The sequence below is a fragment of the Callithrix jacchus genome, chromosome 5 (assembly GCF_049354715.1).
Source record: "Callithrix jacchus isolate 240 chromosome 5, calJac240_pri, whole genome shotgun sequence".
Classification (NCBI taxonomy): Eukaryota; Metazoa; Chordata; class Mammalia; order Primates; family Cebidae; genus Callithrix; species Callithrix jacchus.
The window spans coordinates 149,422,501-149,441,001 of NC_133506.1; the positions used below are offsets into that span (position 1 = coordinate 149,422,501).

The window sequence follows — 18,501 nt, forward strand, 5'->3', positions numbered from 1 at the left end:
GATGTTAAGATAATTCAAACCACAGACCAGTTTGTCTACACCCTAAATAGAGGAATAAAGCCAAGAATCACTCCCTCTGAAACATGAATACCCACATATAGTGGACATGGAATTCTCTACATGGAGTATTTGTAGGCAACTGAAGGCATAAACTCTGGCTTCTCCTGATCCCGTCTGCAGCTCTCTTTGACCAACTATAAATAAATATGAAGGGCTGGAAGAAAAGGATAATTCATAATCACAAAAAAGCTATTAGGAGGGCCAAGCCAACAAAAATTTTAAGTTCTTAAACATTTTACTATCGTAGCAGTAGGAACTATTGTGAGCTTATTGTATGTATGCCATTAAACTTAGATGTACACGGGAAAAACGCGAGCAGAAAAGGTGAGAAAAACATGCTACAGCTTTAAAGAAAGGCTACTAAAGTCAATTTAAGTACAGTTAGAAAAATAAGAAAAAAATGCACAGAGTGACAGGAACTGTCTAAAAATTATGATGTTGCTAAACTGAAAAATTTTTTAATGTGTGTGTATCTTCCCAGCTTACACTGATCATTTTTGCTCATCTGCATGTGTTTAAATTATGCCAGCTGAAACTAAACATTACTTTATGTTGATGCAGAAAGGCTCCACCATAAAGTAATCTTAGGTTGTCAAAGTCATTATTACCAAGTTAGACACAATTTCTTAAAAATCAAAACATCAAAAATGAGGAATAAAGTTATATGGGAAAAAAGGACAAATGGAAAACCATTTCAAAAATATGGGTAGCTGCTTTCTTGTCTAACTACACTACGCTGACTTGAAGAGCGGTCCTCCTGCCAAGTTTATAACTAATGTCTAAAATCATAGATCATTAAAAAAATACCTGCAAACATTAGTGATGTCAGCACCAGAATAGCCCTCAATCTTCTCGGCTATATCTTCCAGTTGAATATCAGGATCTAATTCGACCTCTCGAAGGTTGATCTTCAGAAGCTCAGCTCTTCCTTTTGCTGTTACAAGATTTTGGTGGTGGTGTTAGATGTTTTACTTTACAAATAATTTTACTAAGAAATGACATAAGCAACAGGTGGAAAAAATGAGGCCAATGCAAAGAAGAATCAATAACTGTGTGTCCATTAGTATTATTACCAATTCACTGCATGCCTTATGGAATCATTTAACTTCCTACGTGCCTCTGTTGCAGTAACTAAAAGTTGACCAAAAAAACCTATCTGGGTTTTCTTTATAGACTGTGAGGTTACCTACTATGAGAACAAAGAATCTGAGATCCTTCAAGAAAAATATAAATATCAGTTTTCAAGCACCAGAAATGCTTCTCATAAAAAATACTTAGCCTGGTGTTACAAAATTAGACCGTATCAAGTGTAACTCCTATGAATTACTTTGCTCACCTGTTAGTATGACATGGATCTCCAGAACTCTTAATTAGCAATTTAAAGAACATTTCCTGAAAATCAGTAATTGGCACAAAAAGCTCATTAATGTATTTTTTTACTTGGAGCACCAGCCCACAGACATTTGGTGTTCCAGTATGATTTAAATGTGAACTGAGTAAGTTCAAACATACTACAGAATTTTTAAAATAACCAATCCCGTTTGCCATTTCACTAGTGCTTTTAGTGGCAAATCTGCTTAGTGTGGTGTTCCAGTATGATTTAAACGTGAACTGAATAAGTTCAAACATACTACAGAATTTTTAAAATAACCAATCACGTTTGTCATTTCACTAGTGCTTTTAGTGGCAAATCTGCGTAGCACAGCGCACTAAGATAATGCATTACTAGTTAATCTGGCGCTCTATTTGTTGAGATACAAAATGAAATTTAATTTTCTTCTACTTTTATTTTGAAAAATGCTAAATCTACAGGAAAAGAAAAATCAATGAATACCCATTTACCTTTCACTGCTAACATTTCGTGAATTGCTAACATTAGGCCATCACTCTAGCTGCCTCCTCATCTCCTCCCCCAACTTTTTGAACTGAGCACCAGCTGTAGGCATCACAACACTTCACCTTAAATTCCTCAGCATGTATCTCCAAGAAAAAAGGTAGACATAACATTTCTAACCCTTATCAGGAGATTTAATACTGGTACATTAGTGTCTAATACACAATTCACTTTCTAACCCTTATCAGGAGATTTAATACTGGTACATTAGTGTCTAATACACAATTCACAGCAAAGTTTCCCCATTTGTCCCAGGCCTTTGTAACTTTTACAAACCAACACATTGCATTCAGTAACCATGTCTCATTCATCTTCTTTCATCTAAAACAGTTTCCCATGTTTACTTTTTGGTTCATTTTGTTTTGTCTTTCATCTAATTGACAATCCTCCCCCAACTGATCTTACAGAGCCAAAGCATTCCAATAAAGATCCTCCTAAAAGGTCTATCTGTAGAAATTAATGGGCAGATACCAAATGTTCATGGTATCATGGTACCAAGAACAGCCAAGATGCTCTGGAAGAGCATCAGCAAAGTGGAAAGACTTGCTCTATCAGATTTCAAGACTTATTACAAAGGTACAGGACTCAAAGCAGTGTGCAACTCTTGTGGAAAGAGACAAATAGATCAATAGTACAGAATGCAGTGCCTAGCAGCAGACAAAAGCATACACTACAGACAGTGAATTTATGACAGAGGTGGTTCAGGTTTTGAGGGGAAGGAATGCTTTTCAATTAATGATGTAAGAACAGCTGACTATTCACAGGGAAAAAAATGAAATCAGGTCCTACCTCATACTGTACACGAAAATCAGTGCCAGATATATTACATCTAAATGCAAAGTTGTAAGTATTTTATTAGATAACATAGAATATCTGAATGACCTCAGGGAAGTATTCTCAAGACATATATTCAAAAAATCAACTAAACTAGGAAAAGATGGCTAAACTGACCACATTAAAATAAGAAACTTCTATTCATCAAAAGATAGTGAAAACAGGTAAGTTACAGAGTTTGAGAGATATTTGCAACATATATAAGCAACCAAAGACTTAAGAATATTTAAGGAATTCCTAAAAATCGGCAAGAAAAAGACTAGTCAACGGCCAGCATGCCTGGCTGTGCACAGTGGCTAGACCTCGGTGCTCGCTCGCTCATGCACCACTCACCACTCTGTGCCTGGCTCACCCTTGGCACGCGTAGCATCAGGGCCAATAGCTCCAGCTGAGCACAGCCTGCCAGGCCAAGTGGGTGAACACTGGGCTCAAGCAAAACTCCAGTAATGGTGCCACCAAGGATCTTGCAACACAAGCACTTTGGAAAACACACTGAATTCATCTATTAATATTGCAGCAAAACCTAGCAATTCACTCCTAGGATGGAATGCTCCATTCTGGCACTCTTACTATTACACAGGTATGAAAATGTTCACAGTGGCACAGTTCATCACAGCCTAAAACAAGAAATAAAAATGTCCACTAAATAACATGATGAATACATTTCAATATAATCACATAATAGGTGTTATGGGTTGAACCACTTCTCTCAAAATTTTTATGCAGCTCCTAACCCCCAGTACTTAAGAACATGACTGTATTTGGAGACAGGAGAGGTAATTAAGACAAAATAAGGCCTTATGGACTCTAATCCAGCATGACTGGTGTCCTTGTAAGAAGGAGAGATTAGGACATAAACACCGCTAAGGGAAAGACCACGTGAAGGCGCCGGGACAAGATAGCCACCTACAAGCCAAGAAGAGAGGCCCCAGAATGCGATCACCCTGCCTACACCTTGATCTTGTACTTCTAGCTTCCAGTACTGTGAACAAATTAAATTCTGTTGTTTAAGCCACCCAGTCTTTGGTATTTGTTATGGCAGCCCTAGCATACAAATATGATGGAATACCACACAGCAACAAAAATGAATCTGAGGTGGCATCTATATGTGGTAACATGGATGAATCTTAAAATACACTGAGCAAAAAGTCCAGGCATGGTGGCTCATGCCTGTAATCCCAAGCACTTTGGGAGGCCAAGGTGGGTGGATCATGAGGACTGGAGTTCAAGACCAGCCTGGCGAACATGGTGAAACCCCATCTCTACCAAAAATACAAAAATTAGCTGGGCACAGTGGCAGGTGCCTGTGATTCCAGCTACTCAAGATGCTAAGGCAGAAGATCCACTTGAACCAGGACCTGGAAGTTGCAGTGAGCCAAGCTTGCGCCACTGAACTCTAGCCTGGGCAAGTCTTCGTCTCAACAACAAAAAAGTACACGAAGTGAAAGAAGATCCAAATGAACACAATCCCTGTGATTTCATTTATATAAAGTGTAAAAGGAGGTAAACTTTGTTTGGGGATATATTATCAGATGATAAAATTATATGGAAAAGCAATACATTCTTTCCATAAGAGGAAATCACCACAAGGGAAAAGTGGTGACCCCTAGCACAGGGCAGGAAGGAGCCATGCTGGGAAGAAGCACACTGGGAGCTGCTGCTGAGTTGTGAGGAGGCTCCACTTCTCCTGGAGCCGGTAACAGGGCTGTCTGCTTTACCAGCTACTGGAGAAACTAAACATTTTAGTAACTGTTTCTGTATTGAGTTACATTTCACACACCACACTCACACACAGTAAGACCGAGCAGAGCAGTGCCAAAAGCAGCAAGCAGGTGTGATTTGGGATTACCAGAAAACAGAAAGGGCAGGACTGGAAAACCTGTACCTACACAACTGCCTAATCTCAGAAGCCCCTATCTTTGATCTCAGCCAACAGGCTCGCAGGGAGTACACCTGCTCAGTATGTGGTTTATAGCCGAAGAAGTTCTCCAGTAAGGCTGAAAGCAAGAGGGGTAGGGACAGGAAGGGGTGAGGGGAGGAAGCTCCTGTGCCTACTGCTACAGAAGGCTGATGTGCACCTGATGTCCAGGTAAGAACTAACGTTAACATAAGAGCATCGTTACACCATGTTCCACGTAGAGCCAGAGACAGCCAGTGAACAAATACCCCTTTCCATTCTTACGGGCCCAATATTAGAATACCACTGTATGTGTAAATCAAATGTTTCACTGTGCCTGGCCTAAGATCCTAACACCAAGTTTAATATCATATATTCTCCCACTGAAACGAAGTTCCAGACAGCCAACTTAAAATGAACCTGGGAACATAAACCTGATCATAAGTGAGGACCTGGTGGTACCGAAGCTTAACCAGAAGCATCCTCTGTTTCCCTAGTAACTATGATTTTGGGGGCAAGTAACTTAATACTAGTTATATCAGTAATTTTTTAGAATAGTCTTAAAATTTATCAGCTCTATAAAAATGAATTAATGATATTCAATAAGCTTGTGAAAAGATTTAACAAGGGATTAATGTGTTGTTAATAACAGTGTAATGAACTGCCAATTCTGTATCACAACGTTAATACACATTCTAAATCTAAATAAATGTTGTTAGAAGAATCATACACTCCTTAAACAACTCCTCTTGAATACACCAGGCAGTCCAGTGCAGTTAAAAACACTATGCTCTGGGCCTGCCTATCTGGGCTGTGGACTCATATGCCTGCTCTCACTCAGCCTCTGAGTGTATCAGTTTCCTAAGTGAAATAAGAACAGAATCTACCTTTTAAAGCTGTCATGAGGGTTAGGTGAGTTGATACACGCAAAGCCTGGCCCATGGTAAGTACTCAATAAATGTTCACTGCCCCCACCACCAGTCAATCAACAAAGAGGACTCTGGGGAGACAGAAGTGTCCTTTTCCTGAGAGACGTCTGGGAAAGCAGCAACCCAGATGAAACACCTGGGGACACAAGACAGGCCAGGGAGAGAAGACTGCATGACATCCACATGCTGTAACGCTGGCTTTGAAAAGGGTAAAATTTAAAGAGAAGGGAAGAGAGAACCTGGGAAATGAAAGTACACCATAGATAACGACACAGGAAGTAGGAAGAAGCATGTGTGCAGCAGAATGAGGGAAAAAAGGGTAGAAAGTAGAAAAATACAATAAAATACTGACAGATGCAAACAGACACAGATAGCATACATAAGGTGTGAACTTGCAGTAAAAGGAATATAATAACAAAATAAAAATAAAAGAACTCTGACCCTGATGTAATAGGAAGTCAGAGTCACTCTGAGTCAAAAGGACTCTAATGCCTTGGTGTTTAGAAGGTCAGCCTAAAAGTAAAACCGAATTAAATGAAGGGAAGTTGAGGAAGGAGGATATTGGGCTCACCAGGTAGCTGCTGCCATAATAGATGCTTAAAATGAGAAAAGCCTTAAGGTAAGGAAATTAGAACTCACTTGTGCCTATGATTTTGCCATTGACTAAAGCAGATTGTATTCACCAAGACGGCAGTAACAGTTATCTCTCATCCCACACCCATTTCTACAATGTGACCCTACCAATCCCCAACCTGGAGGCAGTCTAATTCCCCTTCCCTTGATTGGTGTGGGCCTGAGAACGGCAGAAGTATGAGCAGAAGGGACTTTATATAACCTCCAAAGCTAATTCATAAAATCTGATACCATTTCCACCTTATGCAGTGGAACAATCACATTTGGAGCACAGAGCTACCATCTATGAGATGCAAATATCCCAAGGCCACATTGAATGGCCACAGGTAAAACGTAAGTGCTCCTGAGAAACAGTCCCAGCAGAGGTCCAAACATGTGAATGAAGACATTCCAGAGGATCCCAGGCCCCAACTGTGCAGCTGTCCCCAGCCATGACCCAAGGAATCATGGAATAGACACAAACCATCCCCACTGTGCCCCATCCAATGTCAGTGTAATAGTATGATTACTTCGTTCCATTACATTTTGGAGTGGTTTGTTAAACCACAAGAGCAAGTGATATATTGGCTTTTCTTGCCACCAAGTTCTAATTCTTAAAGAAATATGCACATTTCTTTATGGAAATTGCATAAAAAGGCACATTAGATGATGGCCTGATTTCATCTATCCTGATTCTTGTAATCCTTGCCTTCTTCAAATAAAAATTCTTATTCACAGTTGCTTTTGTTCAAAAATGTCCAATTTTTAAATTTTTAACACATTCTATGTTTCTTTTCATTAATTTTATCCTGGATTTCCAAAATCATTCTTTTCAGATCTCTCATCTTCTTAAATTTTCTTTATTGTTCAGTCTCTTCCAGACCCTTTCATCCTATCAGTTGGCTCCAGCCCCAACACCTATCTATCTATTCATTTTCAAGCACCCGAATGACTTCGATTCTACTTTTCTCTATGAAAATTCAGTTAAAATGCAACTTCCTTCATGAAATCTTCCCTAAGTGCGCCAGTCAGAATTTATGATTCCTCCCTCTCCACTCCAAAAATACTGTGCAGAGGCCTGGCTCATGCATTCCACTGTTTTACTGCAGTTTTAACCTAGCCCAGCCAAATTAAGCACTATTTTAAGAAAAATAAAAGTTTTCTTTTTAAATAATGAGATTATTAAATTAATAGAATACAGAGTATCAGCCAGAAAAGCTAATATAAGATGCAATCTGTGAGCCAAAAATTTATCGGTTAATTATGTTATATACCCTTGGGGTCTAGGCAAAAAAGTGATCAAGGAATATGTTACAAAAATTAAGTTTCAAAATTCACAGGTGAAGCTTCCACTTCTAGTCATGATGAAATAACTGTTACCAAACTTGCCCTCCTATGGTAAACAACTGTAAAATGAGACAGAATATAAAGAAAACTGTTTTCATGTATTAGCCAACAGGCAGTAAAGAACTGAACACTGATTCTTCTTAGTTCTGCCCGTAATCTGAGTGCCTGCCAGAACGCCATGTAAAGGAAAGACAACATAACTATTTGCTATCCTCAGAGTTTCTGTGTGTCAAGAATTTAAGAGTGGCATAGCTAGAAAGTTCTAGCTTGGGGTCTGTAATGGTTAATTTTATATGTCAACTTGGCTGGGCAATGGAGCCCAAAGAGTGGATGAAAAATTATTCTGGCCCCGGCAGAATAACTGACTCAGGTCTGTAATCCCAGCACTTTGGGAGGTGGAGGTGTGTGGATCACTTGAGGTCAGCAGTTCAAGACCAGTCTGACCAACATGGTGAAACCCCATCTCTACTAAAAATACAAAATTAGCCAGGTATGGTGGCACACACCTGTAATCCCAGCTACTTGGGAGGTTGAGGCAGGAGAACTGCTTGAACCCAGGAAGTAGAGGTTGCAGTGAGCTGAGATGGCACCACTGCACTCCAGCCAGGGCAACAAGAGTGAAACTCCGTCTCAAAAAAAAAAAAGAAAAAGAAAAATGAAAAATTATTCTGAATCTGTCTGTGAGCATGTTTTTCAATGAAAGTAACATTTAAATTGGTAGACTTTGAGTAAAGTAGATTGCCCTTCCTAATGTGGGTAGGCCTCATCTAATCAATGGAAGGTCTGAATAAAACACAACACTAAATGCCCCCACAGGAAGAGGAAATGCAGCAAATGGCCTTCAGATTTGAACTGCAACACTGGCTCTCCCTGGGTTTCCAGTCTGATAGCCTTTGGACCTGAACTGCAATATCAGCTCTTCCTGGGTCTCTAATCCACCAGCTCAGGGTACAGATTTTGGACTTACCACCCCCCATAATCATGTGAGCCAACTGCCTAAAATAAACCTCTCTATATATACACATCTTGTTGGTTCTGCTTCTCTGTAGAACCCTAATACAAGGTCTCTCAGGAAGTTGCAATCAATATATGGACCAGAACTGCAGTCATCCAAAGGTGGCTCACTCACATGGCTGGCACGATGGTACTGCTTGCTGGTGGAAACTTCAGTTCCTTCCCACTTGGGCTTCTCCACATGCTTCCAAGCATGACAGGTGGCTTCCCCAAGAGCAAATTATCCCGTGTGATCCAAGTGAGGGAGAGTCAGGCAGAAACTATCTTTTTCATGATCTAGCCTCAGAAATCATTTAGCATTACTACTGCCATATTCTGTTCCTTAGAAGAAAATCACTAAGTTTAATTCACATTCAAATGGAGGGGAATTAAGCTCTACTTTTTCAAGGGAAGGATGTCAAAAAATTTTTAAAAAGAGAGAAAAATAATCAAATGAGGAATCCCAGCCAAGTAATGAAAACTATAAAAAGTAACCAAATGGAAATGCTAGACTTGGAAAATACAGTATCTAAAATAAAAAATTCACTAGACAAGTTTAAAAGCAGATTGGGGATGACAAAAGAAAGTGTCAGTAAACATGAAGATAGATGACTAGAAATTATCCAACCTTAAAAGTATAAAGAAAAATTTGGGGAAAAAACATTTAACGGAGTTTTAATGTCCTTTGAGACAGTATCAAGAAATCCAAGATATATGCAAGACAAAAGAAAAATTCCCGCAGAGGCAAATCATAGTCAACCTGCTGAAACACAAAGATAAATAGAGTATCTTAAAAACACAAAGATAAATAGAGTATCTTAAAAACACCATAGAGGACAATCACTCAAGAATATGCCAACTTATTTTCTACAGTAGATATATACCACACCACATGCCCCAGTCATTTCACATATAGGTATTTATCCAAGAAAGACAAAAAGTCTATGTCTACATAGACTTGAACATGACTATTCACAGCAGCTTTATTCACAAGAGCCCCAAACTAGAAATAATTCAAATATTTATCAAGAAGAGAATGGATAAACAATCTGTAATATGTTCACATAATGGAAAAAATACTACTCACCAATAAAAACAAACGTGGATGAAATTCAAAATCACCATGCTAAGTGAAAGAAGATAGTCACAAAATAATACCTACTGTATGATTCTACTAACATGAACTTCAAAATACTTTATACTGACAAAAATTAGGCCAGTGGTTTCCTGAGGGGAAGGTGTAGAGGGAAGAGGGAAGGATGGATTACAAGGGACACAAGGAATCTTTTGAGGATAAAAGACATGGTCCCCATCTTAACTGTCGTGTGGTTTCAAGGCTGTATAACTGTCAAACTCATCACATTTTAAATGAATAAAATTTATTCCTCAGTAAAGCTGATTTAAAAAAAAGTAGCCGGAGGGAGAAAGACACATCACACACAAGGGAATGATGATATGAATGGCAGTTGACCATGTGTCAAAAAAATAATGGAGGCCAAAAGTGACATCAGCAAGGTAGTAGAATAGGATGTCTCAGACTTCCTATAGAAGTTCCACCACAGAAAAAAAACAACTTAACAATAATACAGTTCAAAAAGCCTTTATAAGAACTTCAGACACTAGTCAGGAAGTCACAGAACCATAGGCAAGCTCAAAGCCTAGAACTGCACTGAAATGAGTGAGAAAAGCCATTTCATGTTAATTGAGTTAGCTCCTTCCTCAAGCTAGCAGAGCTCCATGCAATCAAGAGGAAATGCCTACCTCACAACTTCTCCCTTGGGAGAAAGAGAAAAGCGGAATATACACCTAGCATTCCAGCTTTTCACAGGACTACCCAAGGGACTGGTTTCTGTCTTGCCACACTTGGAGCAGGCACAAAGAGAGAACTCAGCAACTTGCTGCAGCACTAGCAACTTACAATACAACAGACAAAAGCCAACACAGCTCCATATTATTGGGAGAAAGCAACCAGCTTGTGGCTCCTTACTTGAGGGGGAAAGAGAGAAGTGGAATGTGTATCTAATGTTTCAGTTTTTCAGAGGACTGCCCAAGAGACTGATTTCTATCTCACCTGACTGGAAGGATTGATGGAACTGGGTGACCTTGGAGGCCCAGGGGCCACAAAGAACAAAAGAGAGTTAAGTAATTTGTTGCATGCCAGAGAACCTACAATACCACATATAGATAACAGAAGGAGCGGGAGAGACCACAAACTCATGAAAAAGAAATCGGCAAACCTCTCTAATTGGGAAATTACATGCATAAGCCCAGAGAGGCAGTAGCCCCACAAAAGGTTTGGGAGATCCTTGGAATATCCAGCCAGGATAATTGGCGAAGGTCTTCCCCTGCACAAAGTGAGTTCATAAAAGATCCAAAGGGCTTGCTGTTCTTTTAAATGCAAAAATCAGAACAACAGAAAAAACAAGGCACATGTTAAAGAGAAACATGGACCAATAAAGGAAAAAAAATAATTTCTAGGAATCAATAAAAAAAATCTAGGAATTAGCCAACAAAGAATTCAATATAATCATCTTAAAGAACCTCAGCAATATACAGGATAACCCAGAAAAGCAATTAAATGTAATCAGGAAAATGATGCACGAGCAAAGAAAGAATTTAACAGACAGAAGTTATATAAAGAACCAAACAAATTTTGGAAATAACGTATACAAATTCAGTAAAGAGGATCAACAGCAGTCTTGATCAAGCAGAATACTTAGTGAACCCCAAGACAAGTCATTTGAAATCATCACATCAGAAACAAACAAGAAAAAGAATGAAAAAATGTGAAGAAAGTCTAAGGGACTTAAGTACCGTAAAACAGACCAATAAATATAAAATGGAAGCTCCAGAAGGAATCAGAGTGAGAAAGAAACAGAGAGCTTATTTGAAGAATAAAAGCCCAGAACTTCCTAAATACAAAGATACTGCAGGTTTGGTTGCAGACCACCACAATAACGTGAGTCACACAAATTTCCTGGTTTCCCAATGCATAGCAAAGCTGTATTTACACTATAGTCTATTAAGTATACAATAGCATTACATTAAAAAAAATAGACATCTTAATGTAAAAATACTTCATTGCTAAAAAAGAAAATGCTAACAATAATCTCCGCCTTTAGCAAGTTATAATATTTTGACTCGTGTAGGGTCTTGCCCCCATGTTGATGTATGTTGATGAATCAGGGTGGTAGCTGCTGAAGGGTGGGGTGGCAGTATCCACTTCTTAAATAAGAAAACAGTGAAGTCTGCTGTATCAGTTGTCTCTTCCTCATGAAAGAGTTCTCTGTAGCATGCATTGCTGTCTGGTAGCATTTTACCTATAACGGCTCTTCTTTTGAAATTGGAGTTGATTCTCTTCAAATCTGCTGCTGTCTTATCAACTAAGTTTATAGAATATTCTAAATCCTTTGTTGTTATTTCAACAATGTTCACGGCATCTTCACAGGAGATTCTACCTCAAGAAATATTTTCTTTGCTTATCTATAAGAAGCAACCTCTTGTCTGTTCAAGTTTTACCATGAGATTGCAGCAATCCAGTCCCATCTACAAGTTACTTCTAATGCTAGTTCTCTTGCTTTACCACCACATCTGTGGTCCACCTCCACCGAAGTCTTGAACCCTTCAAAAAGTCACTCATAAGGGTTAGAATTAACTTCTTCCAAACTCCTGTTAAGGCTGATGTTTTGACATCCTCGCACGAATCACAAATGTTCTTAATGGCATCTAGAATGGTGAAACCTTTTGAAGGTTTTCAATTTACTTTGCCCAGATTTATCAGACAAATCGCCATCTATGGCAACTATAAGTTTATGAATATATTCCTTAAAAGTAAGACTTGAAAGTCAACATGACTCCTTGATCCATGGCTGCAGAATGAATATTGTACAAGCAGGCATGAAAACAACATGAATTTCCTTGTACATCTCCATCGAAGGTCTTGGATGACTGCAGGTGCATTGTCAGTAAGCAGTAACATTTCAAAAGGAATCTCAGTTCTTCTGGATAACTTGCTGCAGCTTCTGAGTGCTGCTTCAGTACTGCTGCTTTATGTTGCACTTTTATGTTATGTAGATGCCTTCTTTCTTTAAACCTTACGAAACAACCTCTAGATTCCAATTTTCTTTTCTTGAAGCTTCCTCACCTCTCTCAGCCTTCACAGAATTGGAGAGTTGAGGCTTGCTCTGGATTGGGCTGTGCTTAAGGAAATACTGTGGGGTTTGGTCTTCTATCGGGATCACTAATCTCAGTCCATGTCAGCAATTCGGCGGTTTCACTTTCTTATCATGAATGTGTTTTCTGGAGTAACACTTTTAATTCCCTTCAATAACTTTTCCTTTTCATTCACAACTTGGCTGTTTGGCCTAAGCGGTCTAGCTTTGGTACCGCTCAGCTTTCATCATGCTTTCCTCACTAAGCTTATTCATTCCTAGCTTTTAATTTCATATAATGTCTTCCTTTACATGAAAAGGAAGATATAATTCTTCCTTCACTTGAGTTGCATTTTCCTTTTCACGTGAACACTTAGTGACACTGTAGAGTTCTTAACTGGCTTAATTCCAATATTGTTGTGTCTGAGAATATGGGGAGCCCTGAGGAGAGGAAGAGTCATAAAACACACATTTATCAATTAAGTTTGCCATTTTATGTGGATATAGTTGGTGGTGCCCCAAAACAACTACAACACTAACATTAAAGATCACTGATCACAGATCACTGTAACAGATAAATGATAATGCAAAGTCTCAAATATTGTGAGAATCACCAAAATGTGACATGGACACAAAGTGAGCATGTGCTGTTCAAAAAATGGCACTCACAGACCTGCTTAATTCACGGTTGCCACAAACCTTCAATTTGTGAAAAACAAAGTATCTGCAAAGTGCAATAAAAAGAAGCATAATAAAATAAGGTATGCCTGTGTAAGAAAAGAAATGCACAAATTCACGAAGCTTAAAAGAACTCCAAATAGGATGACCTAAAAAAAGAGCATAGACACACATAATCAAATTGTCAAAATTCAAAGACAAAGAGAGAATCATGAAAGCAACAAAAGAAAAGGTATTCGTCATCTATAAGGGAACACTCATAAAATATCAACATGTTTCTAAGCAGAAACATTACAAGCCAGAAAGCAGTGACATTATATATTCAAAATACTAAAAGAAAGACCCTGCCAACCAAGGATACTATTTTGGCAAAACTACGCTTCAAAAATGAAGGTGAAATAAATGAAGGAGACCTTTCTAGATCAACAAAAGCTGAAGGAGTTTATCATAAATAGACCTGCCATGAAAAAATTGCTGAATGGAGTCCTTCAAGTTGAAACAAAAGAAAACTAGACTGTAACACAAAAGCAAATGAAAATATAAAGTTCTCTAATAAAGGTAAATATACAGATAGGTACAGAATCCTGCAGTACTATAATGGTGGCGGTATATAAATCACTTTTAATTTATGTTTACAATTTAAAAGATAAAAGCACAAATAATAACTATATAAAATTATGCATACTGTAATTGCTAAAGCAACTAGTAAAATAGATATAGTTAGATATAGCTAAAAATCTAATAATGGCATTAAAATGAATAGTAAAAAACAGCCAATTAACCCAAAAGAAATTAGCAAAGGAGATACAGAGAAACAAACAAACAGGACAAATAGCAAGATGGCAGACTTAAACACAGTCATATCACTAATTACATTACATTTAAATAGACTAAATACTCCTATTAAAAAGCAGAGACAGCCAGGCGCAGTGGCTCACGCCTATAATCTCAGCACTTTTGGAGGCCAAGGTGGCCAAATATCCTGAGTTCAGAAGTTTGAGACCAGCCTGGACAACATAGCCAAACCCCATCTCTACTAAAAATACGAAAAAATTAGCCAGTGTGGTGGCACACACCTGCAGCCCCAGCTACTCAATTTTCCTGAGGCAGGAAAATTGCTTGAACCTGGGAGGTGGAGGTTGCAGTGAGCTGAGATTGCGCCAGAGCACTCCTGCCTAGGCAACAAAGCAAGACTCTGTCTTAGAAAAAAAAACAACAACCAAAAAGCAGATATAGACTGGACAAATAGCAAGACTCAACTATATGCTGTCTATAAAAACTGCACTGTAATGACCAGACATGGTGGTACATGCCTGTAATTCCAGCATTTTGGGAGGCTGAGGTGGGTGGATCACAAGGTCAAGAGATCAAGACCATCTTGGCCAACATGGTGAAACCTTGTCTCTATTAAAAATACAAAAATTAGCTGGGTGTGGTGGCACACGTCTGTAGTCCCAGTTACTCGGGAGGCCGAAGCAGGAGAATTGCTAGAACCAGGAGGCAGAGGTTGTAGTGAGCTGAGATTGCACCACTGCACCCCAGCTTGGGCAACAAAAGCGAGACTCCATCTCAAAAACAAACAACAACCCTGCACTGTAAATATAATGATAGACAGGGTAAAAATTAAGATAAATAGCAGACATATCACACCAACAGTAGCAAAAGAAAGATGGTAAGGCTAAATTAATAGCAGTCAAAGCAGTATTTCCAGAGAGGAGTGTCAGAGTATATTCTGGGAGATAAAGAGGCATTTCATAATGGTAAGAGGACCAAGAACATATGACAATGATAATTTATTTAGCTAACAACATAACATCAAAATACATGAAGCAAAACATAAAGCAGAAACTGAAAGAATTAAAGGGAGAAATGAACAAGTTCCCAGTCATAGTTGAAGATTTCCATAAGCCATTCTTAGTAACTGATAGAAAAACTAGCCTAAAAAATCAGCAAGGATCTTAATTTTTGAGTAACACTATCACACCAAATTGATCTAGCTGACATTTATAGAATATTATAACAAGCTCAGAATAAACATTCTATTCAATTGCATCTGGAGCACTCACCAAGATAGACTATATTCTGAATCACAAATCTCAAGAAGTTCAAAAACTGACATCTTTACAGAGTATGTTCCTGACTGCAATGGTATTAAATTAAAAATCAACCATAAGATATCTAGAAAATATCCCAATTATTTGGCTCCCAAACCAATTTGAGTGCTAAATAACTCAAGGGCCAAAGAAAGGGGGAAAAAAAGGAAAACTAGAAAATAGTTCTAACTTAATAGTAGAAAATATATTATGGTCATTGGTATGCTTTTTGTGTAGTGTCATTTCAAGTCTTTTGCCCAGTTTTTAACTGGATTATTAGTTGCTTTATTAATGCTTTTTATGTTATTTATCAGATCTGGGCATTGTGAATATTTTCTTCCAGTTTGTAGTTTGCCTTTTGATTTTCTTTATGGCATATAGGAAAATTTGTAAGATAAAAGCAAAGCAGAACTTACAAGAAATTTATAGCTTTAAAATGTGCACATTTAAAAAAGGAAAAAAAAAGGCCAGGCACAGTGGCTCACATCTGTAATCCCAGTGCTACTGGGAGGATTGCTTGAGGCCAGGAATTCGAGTCCAGCCTGGGAAACATAGCAAGACTCTGTCTCTACAAAAAATAAAAACAAAAAAAATTAACCAAACACAGTGGCATGTGTTTGTACTTCCTGCTCAGGAGGCTGAGGTGGAAAGATCTGTTGATCCCAAAAGTTTGAGGCTGCAGTTAGCTACAATCATGCCACTGCACTCCAACCTGCGTAACAGAGCAAGACTCTGTCTCTTAAAAAAAGCAGGGGGAGGATGGTTCCTAAAATCAATAATCTTAATTTCTAACTTCAGAAAGAATAAATTGTGCTCAAAGTATAAAACAAAACAAAAAAAAATTAGAGAGAAGAAATCATTGAAAAAGAAAATTAACAAAGCAAAAATTTGGTTTTTTGAAAAGATTAACAATATTGATCAATCTCAACCAAAAATGATAAAGAATAGAGATAAAATAAATTAGTAATATTAGGAATGAAAAATGAGCCATCACTACAGATCCTATGGCCAATAAAAGGAAAATAAGGTGTATAGATTTGTACTATGCCAACTTAAGTGAAGCTGGAATTTCATCATTTCCCAGAATTCTCTTCATTGCATAGCTCTGGGTTAGTGTTGACCACACGAGTCATTATGTCTGAGCTGTGAAAGGCAAAAATTAATCATCTCAGAAAGTTGGCGCATACTGTCATTTATTTCTTGGTTCTCCTTGTTAGTGTGAGGCCGCACGTGTGCTTTCAGCTCTTTGTAGTTTCTGCCAAATTTCTTCCTTCTGCTTTTTTGAATCTTGAGCCAGGTATACACTTAGCTAGCTGCTTCTGTAGGAAAACCCATTCATCTAGATCAGGAGTCTCAGTGGAATAAAAGAGCTCAAAATAGATTCCAATGTATTCTCATGGATTGAGCTCATCCCCACAGGTAGAGTTTGTCCTTACTTTACCATGGCACATTATCATCTCTTCCTAAGTGTTCTCCTTACTGACTTCAAATTCCAGAATCAGATGTGAAATCTACAATCATCCATCAACTACTTAATCAGCTTCCACATTCACATTAGGTCAAATCCAAATACATTTGACAACTTATGAGAAATAGACAAATTCTTTGAAAGACACAAGTTACCAAAGTTTGCTCAAGAAAAAAACAAGTAACTTAGATAACCATATGTGTGTATGTAAAAAACAAAGGAAAAGAACAGTATTCAGAAATAAACTCACACATATACACAACAAAATAATTTTCAGTGAAGGTGCCAAAGGAATTTAATGAAAAAAGCAAAGTCCTTTCAAAAAGTGATACTACAACTGCATACACATATGAAAAAAATGAAACTCATCTCCTACCTGACATACACACACACACACACACACACACACACACACACACACATTCTCTCTCTCTCTCTCTCTCTCTCTCTCTCTCTCTCTCTCTCTCCATTCAAGAGGAATCACAGATATAAATACAGTTTCCAAAAGAAAACAGGAGAAAAGCTTTGCAGCCTTGGGATAGACAAGATTTCTTAAGACACAAAAAGTACTATTCATTTAAAAAAATTGTCAACAGGATGTCTGCTTATTAAGAGATACCATAAAGAAAATCAAAAGGCAAACTACAAACTGGAAGAAAACATTCACTATGCACAGATCTGATAAATAACATAAAAAGCATTAAGAAAGCAACTAATAATCCAATTAAAAACTGAGTAAAAGACTTGAAATGACACTACACAAAAAGTATACCAATGACCATAAAAAGCACAAAAGGTACTTAACATAAATCATCAGAGAAATACCAATTAAAATCATGAGACAGCATTTCATACTTAATAGATTGACTTAAAATACTGACAACACCACATGTTTGCAAGGATATGGAAGTATGTGAATTCTCATTTATTGATGATGGAATATAAAATGGTACAACCATTCTGAAAAACAGTTTGGGTATTTCCTATAAAGCTAAACATATGTCTGCCCTATGACCCATCTTTTCTATTCTTATACAAAAGAACTGAACACATTCATCCACGAAAAAGATATATACAAGAAAGTCTGTAGCTTTATTAATAATGCCCAAAACCTAGAAATAACTTAAATACCAATCAAAAGAAGAATAAACAAATTGTGGCATAATCCTACCAGGAATAAGCTGCTGATACATGTGATCACATGGATGAACTTCAAGTGAAAGTACCTCAATACAGTGAGTACACACTGTCATAATTCCATTTATATGAAGTCTAACAAGAGGCAGAACTAATCTATGGTGATAAAAATCAGGTACACTGAATGCCTATTGGAGGATTAGCTGGTAGGGGCACACAGAAACTTTATAGAATGATATAAATGCCCTACATCTTGATTAGGGTATTGATTAAACAGGAGTATAGATCTGTACTTGTCAAATTATATACTTAAGTACATTTCATTCTATGCAAACTTTATCTCAAAATAAAAAGAAAAAAATCATTCATGGAAATTTCATTACAGGAAGAAATTATATTTTCCAGGCT

At 37.8% G+C, this 18,501-nt stretch overlaps 1 protein-coding gene across 4 annotated transcripts in view; it reads right to left on the reverse strand.

Moving 5' to 3' along the window:
* The window catches only part of KATNAL1 (katanin catalytic subunit A1 like 1), a 105,883-nt gene that overhangs the window by 6,650 nt on the left and 80,732 nt on the right, over window positions 1-18,501 (reverse strand). For 2 of the 4 annotated variants that reach the window (XM_078375236.1, XM_035302433.3), the window contains exons 10-11: window positions 868-994; window positions 96-214 (exon numbers count right to left, since the gene is read on the reverse strand). In XM_078375236.1, the coding sequence (XP_078231362.1) occupies window positions 96-214; window positions 868-994 (246 nt within the window). The remainder of the gene's footprint in view (window positions 1-95; window positions 215-867; window positions 995-18,501) is intronic. The other 2 variants (XM_002748944.6, XM_008998082.6) reach the window with 1 other exon arrangement.